Genomic DNA, 10,000 nt, shown 5'->3' with positions numbered 1-10,000 from the left:
CATTGAAATGTGAGTTATAGATCTGTCATTTACATTGAAATGTGAGTTATAGATCTGTCATTTACATTGAAATGTGAGTTATAGATCTGTCATTTACATAGAAATGTGAGTTATAGATCTGTCATTTACATTTACATAGAAATGTGAGTTATAGATCTGTCATTTACATTGAAATGTGAGTTATAGATCTGTCATTTACATTGAAATGTGAGTTATAGATCTGTCATTTACATTGAAATGTGAGTTATAGATCTGTCATTTACATTGAAATGTGAGTTATAGATCTGTCATTTACATAGAAATGTGAGTTATAGATCTGTCATTTACATTGAAATGTGAGTTATAGATCTGTCATTTACATAGAAATGTGAGTTATAGATCTGTCATTTACATTGAAATGTGAGTTATAGATCTGTCATTTACATTGAAATGTGAGTTATAGATCTGTCATTTACATTGAAATGTGAGTTATAGATCTGTCATTTACATTGAAATGTGAGTTATAGATCTGTCATTTACATTGAAATGTGAGTTATAGATCTTGTCATTTACATTGAAATGTGAGTTACAGATCTGTCATTTACATAGAAATGTGAGTTATAGATCTTGTCATTTACATTGAAATGTGAGTTATAGATCTGTCATTTACATAGAAATGTGAGTTATAGATCTTGTCATTTACATTGAAATGTGAGTTACAGATCTGTCATTTACATAGAAATGTGAGTTATAGATCTTGTCATTTACATTGAAATGTGAGTTATAGATCTGTCATTTACATAGAAATGTGAGTTATAGATCTTGTCATTTACATTGAAATGTGAGTTATAGATCTGTCATTTACATTGAAATGTGAGTTATAGATCTGTCATTTACATAGAAATGTGAGTTATAGATCTTGTCATTTACATTGAAATGTGAGTTATAGATCTGTCATTTACATTGAAATGTGAGTTATAGATCTGTCATTTACATAGAAATGTGAGTTATAGATCTGTCATTTACATTGAAATGTGAGTTATAGATCTGTCATTTACATAGAAATGTGAGTTATAGATCTGTCATTTACATTGAAATGTGAATTATAGATCTGTCATTTACATTGAAATCAAGTCTAAGAAGCGGTAGATCTGTTCTATGTTTCCTGTTCTTACGTTTCTTTTTCTGCGTCTTTTACATTCGGTTTTCGACAACAGCTTCAAACAGCTGAAAATACAATATTTTGGGTTATGGAAAAAAAAATTCACAGCCGTTTAGATGGTACAATGATTCTCTGCGCTGTACTTGCTTGTTTTTTTTTTTTAACATAAACTGAAATTAGGCGAACTGTTAGAATTTTAAGAACCAGGAAATGGCGGAGCGATTTCTGCATTGTGCAGCTTTAAACGAAAGGGGATGATGACGCAATCTTTGCACATAGTAGTTCAGGACTCTGGTCTAGTTACAGCGATACACATATAGGCTAACTGTGCAATCAGCCCTATAGTAAATGCATAAGTTACAGCTTTAAATGTCCTCCACTTTTCTTTTGGCATCACAGTGGCGTACACATCATGCCCCCGTTTCAAATGTATGTCTATTATATTCTACTTTCTGTCTCCAAAGTGTGGCAGTAATCTTAACCTGCTATTGGATGAGGTCCGTACCATCATCAACCTGCTGTGTGGGATCTCTACTGGCGAGCTGGAGGAGGCTATCGGCAAGCTACGGAGGATTAAACCTGTAGCACTGGTACAAAATCTGCATATTTTACGTATAGCACTAAATATAGTAATATAAATACTGTTGATTCCTAAAGCACTGGTACAAAATCTGGATATAACGTATAGCACTAAATACAGTAACATAAATACGGTTGATTCCTAAATCACTGATACTAAATCTGGATATAACGTATAGCACTAAATACAGTAATATAAATACGGTTGATTCCTAAATCACTGATACTAAATCTGGATATAACGTATAGCACTAAATACAGTAATATAAATACTGTTGATTCCTAAATCACTGATACTAAATCTGGATATAACGTATAGCACTAAATACAGTAACATAAATACGGTTGATTCCTAAATCACTGATACTAAATCTGGATATAACGTATAGCACTAAATACAGTAATATAAATACTGTTGATTCCTAAATCACTGATACTAAATCTGGATATAACGTATAGCACTAAATACAGTAACATAAATACGGTTGATTCCTAAATCACTGATACTAAATCTGGATATAACGTATAGCACTAAATACAGTAATATAAATACTGTTGATTCCTAAATCACTGATACTAAATCTGGATATAATGTACAGCACTAAATACAGTAATATAAATTCGGTTGATCCCTAAATCACTGGCTGCACATGTTGAAATTATACCACATTCACAGAAAAATTCTTTACTCTGACGGTTTCATTGTGAAAAATGCAAAGTCATATTTCCTTGTTTGTTGTTCTCCTCCAGGACCATTTGGAAATGTACGAGTGTGAGACCTGTAAGTCCCATTATTAAGGAAGTCTATGAGATACGCTTGAGCTCAAACCAAGCATGCTGTTAAACAGAGGTTTAAGGTTAACCTACGTCTGAGAACATGCAGTGTGAAAACCCCTATTGTTTGCTGAGTGCTTGGCTGTGTAGACTATTGTAGTTTATTTAACAAACCAGATTTCCATATGTGACTGACTTTGGATGAACCCTCTGATGTTCTTGTATGTCTGTTGTTCTATACCTGTAGGCTGTTGTTCTATAACTAGTCTGTTGTTCTATACCTGTAGTATGTTGTTCTATACCTGTATTCTGATGTTCTATATCTGTAGTCTGTTGTTCTATACCTGTAGTCTGGTGTTCTATACCTGTAGTCTGGTGTTCTATACCTGTAGTCTGTTGTTCTATAACTAGTCTGTTGTTCTATACCTGTAGTCTGGTGTTCTATACCTGTAGTCTGTTGTTCTATGCCTGTTACTGGTGTTCTATAACTGTAGTCTGGTGTTCTATACCTGTAGTCTGGTGTTCTATAACTGTAGTCTGGTGTTCTATACCTGTAGTCTGGTGTTCTATACCTGTAGTCTGGTGTTCTATACCTGTAGTCTGTTGTTCTATAACTGTAGTCTGTTGTTCTATACCTGTAGTCTGGTGTTCTATAACTAGTCTGTTGTTCTATAACTGTAGTCTGTTCTATAAATAGTCTGTTGTTCTATACCTGTAGTCTGTTGTTCTATAATTGTAGTCTGTTGTTCTATACCTGTAGTCTGGTGTTCTATAACTGTAGTCTGTTGTTCTATACCTGTAGTCTGGTGTTCTATACCTGTAGTCTGGTGTTCTATACCTGTAGTCTGGTGTTCTATACCTGTAGTCTGTTCTATACCTGTAGTCTGTTGTTCTATACCTGTAGTCTGTTGTTCTATACCTGTAGTCTGTTGTTCTATACCTGTAGTCTGTTGTTCTATACCTGTAGTCTGGTGTTCTATACCTGTAGTCTGTTGTTCTATACCTGTAGTCTGGTGTTCTATACCTGTAGTCTGTTGTTCTATACCTGTAGTCTGGTGTTCTATACCTGTAGTCTGGTGTTCTATACCTGTAGTATGTTGTTCTATACCTGTAGTCTGGTGTTCTATACCTGTAGTCTGGTGTTCTATACCTGTAGTCTGGTGCGTGTCTGTTGTTCTATAACTGTAGTCTGTTGTTCTATACCTGTAGTCTGGTGTTCTATAACTGTAGTCTGGTGTTCTATACCTGTAGTCTGTTGTTCTATACCTGTAGTCTGGTGTTCTATACCTGTAGTCTGTTGTTCTATACCTGTAGTATGTTGTTCTATAACTGTAGTCTGTTGTTCTATACCTGTAGTCTGGTGTTCTATACCTGTAGTCTGTTGTTCTATACCTGTAGTCTGTTGTTCTATACCTGTAGTCTGGTGTTCTATAGCTGTAGTCTGTTGTTCTATACCTGTAGTCTGTTGTTCTATACCTGTAGTCTGGTGTTCTATAACTGTAGTCTGGTGTTCTATACCTGTAGTCTGTTGTTCTATACTTGTAGTCTGGTGTTCTATACCTGTAGTCTGGTGCGTGTCTGTTGTTCTATAACTGTAGTCTGGTGTTCTATACCTGTAGTCTGTTGTTCTATAACTAGTCTGTTGTTCTATACCTGTAGTCTGGTGTTCTATACCTGTAGTCTGGTGTTCTATACCTGTAGTCTGGTGTTCTATACCTGTAGTCTGTTGTTCTATAACTAGTCTGTTGTTCGATAACTGTAGTCTGTTCTATAAATAGTCTGTTGTTCTATACCTGTAGTCTGGTGTTCTATACCTGTAGTCTGGTGTTCTATACCTGTAGTCTGGTGTTCTATACCTGTAGTCTGGTGTTCTATAACTGTAGTCTGGTGTTCTATACCTGTAGTCTGGTGTTCTATACCTGTAGTCTGGTGTTCTATACCTGTAGTCTGTTGTTCTATAACTGTAGTCTGTTGTTCGATAACTGTAGTCTGTTCTATAAATAGTCTGTTGTTCTATACCTGTAGTCTGGTGTTCTATACCTGTAGTCTGGTGTTCTATACCTGTAGTCTGGTGTTCTATACCTGTAGTCTGGTGTTCTATAACTGTAGTCTGTTGTTCTATAACTAGTCTGGTGTTCTATACCTGTAGTCTGGTGTTCTATACCTGTAGTCTGGTGTTCTATAACTAGTCTGTTGTTCGATAACTGTAGTCTGTTCTATAAATAGTCTGTTGTTCTATACCTGTAGTCTGGTGTTCTATACCTGTAGTCTGGTGTTCTATACCTGTAGTCTGGTGTTCTATACCTGTAGTCTGGTGTTCTATAACTGTAGTCTGTTGTTCTATAACTAGTCTGGTGTTCTATACCTGTAGTCTGGTGTTCTATACCTGTAGTCTGGTGTTCTATAACTAGTCTGTTGTTCTATACCTGTAGTCTGGTGTTCTATACCTGTAGTCTGGTGTTCTATACCTGTAGTCTGTTGTTCTATACCTGTAGTCTGGTGTTCTATACCTGTAGTCTGGTGTTCTATACCTGTAGTCTGGTGTTCTATACCTGTAGTCTGGTGTTCTATACCTGTAGTCTGTTGTTCTATACCTGTAGTCTGGTGTTCTATACCTGTAGTCTGTTGTTCTATACCTGTAGTCTGTTGTTCTATAACTAGTCTGTTGTTCTATACCTGTAGTCTGGTGTTCTATACCTGTAATCTGGTGTTCTATACCTGTAGTCTGTTGTTCTATACCTGTAGTCTGGTGTTCTATACCTGTAGTCTGTTGTTCTATACCTGTAGTCTGTTGTTCTATACCTGTAGTCTGTTGTTCTATACCTGTAGTTTGGTGTTCTATACCTGTAGTCTGGTGCGTGTCTGTTGTTCTATAACTGTAGTCTGTTGTTCTATACCTGTAGTCTGGTGTTCTATAACTGTAGTCTGGTGTTCTATACCTGTAGTCTGTTGTTCTATACCTGTAGTCTGTTGTTCTATACCTGTAGTCTGGTGTTCTATAACTGTAGCCTGGTGTTCTATACCTGTAGTCTGTTGTTCTGTAACTGTAGTTTGTTGTGTGTCTGGTGTTCTATACCTGTAGTCTGGTGTTCTATACCTGTAGTCTTTTGTTCTATAACTGTAGTCTGTTGTTCTATACCTGTAGTCTGGTGTTCTATAACTGTAGTCTGGTGTTCTATAACTGTAGCCTGGTGTTCTATACCTGTAGTCTGTTGTTCTGTAACTGTAGTCTGTTGTTCTATAACTGTAGTCTGTTGTTCTATATCTAGTCTGTTGTTCTATACCTGTAGTCTGGTGTTCTATACCTGTAGTCTGTTGTTCTATACCTGTAGTCTGTTGTTCTATAACTGTAGTCTGTTGTTCTATAACTGTAGTCTGTTGTTCTATATCTGTAGTCTGTTCTATGTCTGTTGTTCTATAACTGTAGTCTGGTGTTCTATACCTGTAGTCTGGTGTTCTATACCTGTAGTCTGTTGTTCTATACCTGTAGTCTGTTGTTCTATAACTGTAGTCTGTTGTTCTATAACTGTAGTCTGTTGTTCTATATCTGTAGTCTGTTCTATGTCTGTTGTTCTATACCTGTAGTCTGTTGTTCTATAACTGTAGTCTGTTTTTCTATAACTGTAGTCTGTTGTTCTATATCTGTAGTCTGTTGTTCTATACCTGTAGTCTGTTGTTCTATACCTGTAGTCTGGTGTTCTATACCTGTAGTCTGTTGTTCTATAACTGTAGTCTGTTGTTCTATAACTGTAGTCTGTTGTTCTATATCTGTAGTCTGTTCTATGTCTGTTGTTCTATAACTGTAGTCTGTTGTTCTATAGCGATGATGATGCTCCACCAGGCCCTGGGCAAACTGCTGCACGTTTTCTTTGACAACTTCAGCTCAGACTTCAGGGGCCAGGAGGTGTACCACAACCCTCCTGTCTGTGACGTAGACCACAGCTCTGACATCCTCCAGCTCAACGTCGCAGCGCTCTACAGGCTACAACCCAACTGGTTAAACAGGTATTACACGAGAGAGAGAGAGAGAGAGAGAGAGAGAGAAAAAAAAAGAAAGAGAGAGAGAGAGAGAGAGAGAGAGAGAGAGAGCGACAGAGACAGAGAGATCAAAGAAGTGAGAAAGAAAGATAGACAGGTTAGATGAAGAGATACAAACAGACCAGGTTTTGGGCCCAATTTAAGTTCTGGTGATAGACTGATAGGTAAATTGATAGACAGATTGATAGATAGATAGATAGATAGATAGATAGATAGATAGATAGATAGATAGATAGATAGATAGATAGATAGATAGATAGATAGATAGATAGATAGATAGATAGGTAGACAGACAGACAGACCGATAGACAGACAGACAGTTACCCCACTGAAGTGCAGTGCAGCACCAGATGCCACGGCCCCACACACACTACTGAGTTTTGCGAGAGAGAGAGAGAGAGAGAGAGAGAGAGAGAGAGAGAGAGAGAGAGAGAGAGAGAGAGAGAGAGAGAGAGAGAGAGAGAGAGAGAGAGAGAGAGAGAGAGAGAGAGAGAGAGAGAGAGAGAGAGAGAGAGAGAGAGAGAGAGATTGCGAGAGAGAGAGAGAGATTGCGAGAGAGAGAGAGAGATTGCGAGAGAGAGAGAGAGATTGCGAGAGAGAGAGAGAGAGAGAGAGAGAGAGATTGCGAGAGAGAGAGAGAGAGAGATTGCGAGAGAGAGAGAGAGAGAGATTGCGAGAGAGAGAGAGAGAGAGAGAGAGAGATTGAGAGAGAGACATTGCGAGAGAGAGAGAGAGAGAGACCTCAACCTATTGTAACAGAACATTGACTGTTTACACAGACCTTTTTACAGCTCTGACAAATCGGTGGATTCATCTGTAGTCAAAACAGGCACATATCACAGTCATTGAAAGTGAAACCTTTCTCAAATAGTGTGCTAGTCAGAGTGAAAGAAAATCAAAGTGCAGGAGGATGTAATCTGACTGGGTGTTCTGTTCCGTAAGGGTTTTGTCAAACAGCACAATACAACAATGGGTAGAGGAAGTGCAGTGTGAGGTCTAATGAATTTATTTTGGTCCTCCTCTTGTCTGTCGTTACCAGTTTTAATTACTTCTCCATTTCCTGTTCGCTGACGTACGGAGGGAAAGATATCTGCGAGACGGGCGTCTCCGAGAACATCAGCACAGCCTTGTCGCTTGGCAACAAGATTCAGTGTCACCGCATGTAAGGGCCTCTTCAACCAGTGGGACTCAGTTATTTACATGTTATTCTGGATCCAACTTCACTTCCACTAAAATCAAGTCTCATTTCCTGCCGGGACTTTTCTTCCAGTTTTAATCAATTTCACCCTTTTTTTAATTATTTAATTTCCCCCCCGTTTAGAATATAGAATAAAAATGGATTCGGATATACTGTGTATATATATCTGTGTGTTTTCAGGATGGTGTTCCCGAAACAGATCAAACAGCTACCTTATGAGTCCATGTTGACGATACGTCTCCAGGGGACGAAACAGGGCAAGTCTCCTGAACTGCTACGCTGGGCCGTCCTGCCTCTATACAGTAACAGGTAGGCTCTGTTCACCACATACAACGCTCTATCGATAACACACTAGTTCATCTATAACACACTGGTTCATCTATAACACACTGGTCCATCTATAACACACTGGTCCATCTATAACACACTGGTCCATCTATATTATCACTGGTCCATCTATAATATCACTGGTCTATCTATAACACACTGGTCTATCTATAATATCACTGGTTCATCTATAATATCACTGGTCCATCTATAATATCACTGGTTCATCTATAACACACTGGTCTATCGATAATATCACTGGTCCATCTATAATATCACTGGTCTATCTATAACACCCTGGTCCATCTATAACACACTGGTCTATCTACAACACACTGGTCTATCTATAACACACTGGTCTATCTATAACACACTGGTCCATCTATAACACACTAGTCTATTTATAACACACTGGTCTATCTACAACACACTGGTCTATCTATAACACACTGGTCTATCTATAACACACTGGTCCATCTATAACACACTGGTCTATTTATAATACACTGGTCTATCTATAATATCACTGGTCTATCTATAACACACTGGTCTATCTATAACACACTGGTTCATCTATAATATCACTGGTCCATCTATAATATCACTGGTTCATCTATAATATAACTGGTCTATCTATAACACACTGGTCTATCTACAACACACTGGTCTATCTATAACACCCTGGTCTATCTATAACACACTGGTCTATCTATAATATCACTGGTCCATCTATAATATCACTGGTCTATCTATAACACAGTGGTCTATCTATAATATCACTGGTCCATCTATAATATCACTGGTCTATCTATAACACCCTGGTCCATCTATAACACACTGGTCTATCTACAACACACTGGTCTATCTATAACACACTGGTCTATCTATAACACACTGGTCCATCTATAACACACTGGTCTATCTATAACACACTGGTCTATCTATAATATCACTGGTCTATCTATAATATCACTGGTCTATCTATAATACACTGGTCTATCTATATTATCACTGGTCTATCTATAACACCCTGGTCTATCTATAACACACTGGTCTATCTATAATATCACTGGTCTATCTATAACACCCTGGTCTATCTATAATATCACTGGTCTATCTATAACACACTGGTCTATCTATAACACACTGGTCTATCTATAATATCACTGGTCTATCTATAACACACTGGTCTATCTATAATATCACTGGTCTATCTATAACACCCTGGTCTATCTATAACACACTGGTTCATCTATAATATCACTGGTCCATCTATAACACACTGGTCTATCTATAATATCACTGGTCTATCTATAACACACTGGTCTATCTATAACACACTGGTCTATCTAAAATACACTGGTCTATCTATAATATCACTGGTCTATCTATAACACACTGGTCTATCTATAACACCCTGGTCTATCTATAACACACTGGTTCATCTATAATATCACTGGTCCATCTATAACACACTGGTCTATCTATAATATCACTGGTCTATCTATAACACACTGGTCTATCTATAACACACTGGTCTATCTAAAATACACTGGTCTATCTATAATATCACTGGTCTATCTATAACACACTGGTCTATCTATAATACACTGGTCTATCTATAATATCACTGGTCTATCTATAATACACTGGTCTATCTATAATATCACTGGTTCATCTATAACACCCTGGTCTATCTATAATATCACTGGTCTATCTATAACACCCTGGTCCATCTATAATATCACTGGTCTATCTATAATATCACTGGTCTATCTATAACACACTGGTCCATCTATAATATCACTGGTCTATCTATAACACACTGGTCTATCTATAACACACTGGTCCATCTATAACACAATACAGAGGGTGGTCCTGTGTGGCTCAGTTGGTAAGAGGGTGGTCCTGTGTGTCTCAGTTGGTAAGAGGGTGGTCCTGTG

General features: G+C 37.6%; 1 protein-coding gene across 2 annotated transcripts in view; it reads left to right on the top strand.

Annotated features, from left to right (window-relative positions):
- pik3c2g (phosphatidylinositol-4-phosphate 3-kinase catalytic subunit type 2 gamma) overlaps nucleotides 1-10,000 on the top strand; it is a 50,879-nt gene that overhangs the window by 13,317 nt on the left and 27,562 nt on the right. For both annotated transcript variants that reach the window (XR_016490077.1, XM_036960120.2), the window contains exons 10-14: nucleotides 1,606-1,731; nucleotides 2,471-2,501; nucleotides 6,316-6,499; nucleotides 7,572-7,694; nucleotides 7,911-8,039. Coding sequence is in view for 1 of the 2 variants with exons in the window: in XM_036960120.2 (XP_036816015.2) it covers nucleotides 1,606-1,731; nucleotides 2,471-2,501; nucleotides 6,316-6,499; nucleotides 7,572-7,694; nucleotides 7,911-8,039 (593 nt within the window). In the remaining variant the exon portion in view is untranslated. The remainder of the gene's footprint in view (nucleotides 1-1,605; nucleotides 1,732-2,470; nucleotides 2,502-6,315; nucleotides 6,500-7,571; nucleotides 7,695-7,910; nucleotides 8,040-10,000) is intronic.

Source organism: Oncorhynchus mykiss, chromosome 2 (assembly GCF_057628025.1).
Source record: "Oncorhynchus mykiss isolate SJ-2025 chromosome 2, ASM5762802v1, whole genome shotgun sequence".
Taxonomy (NCBI): Eukaryota; Metazoa; Chordata; class Actinopteri; order Salmoniformes; family Salmonidae; genus Oncorhynchus; species Oncorhynchus mykiss.
Note: the sequence above shows the minus strand (reverse complement) of the source record. Positions and strands in the feature narration are given on the sequence as shown.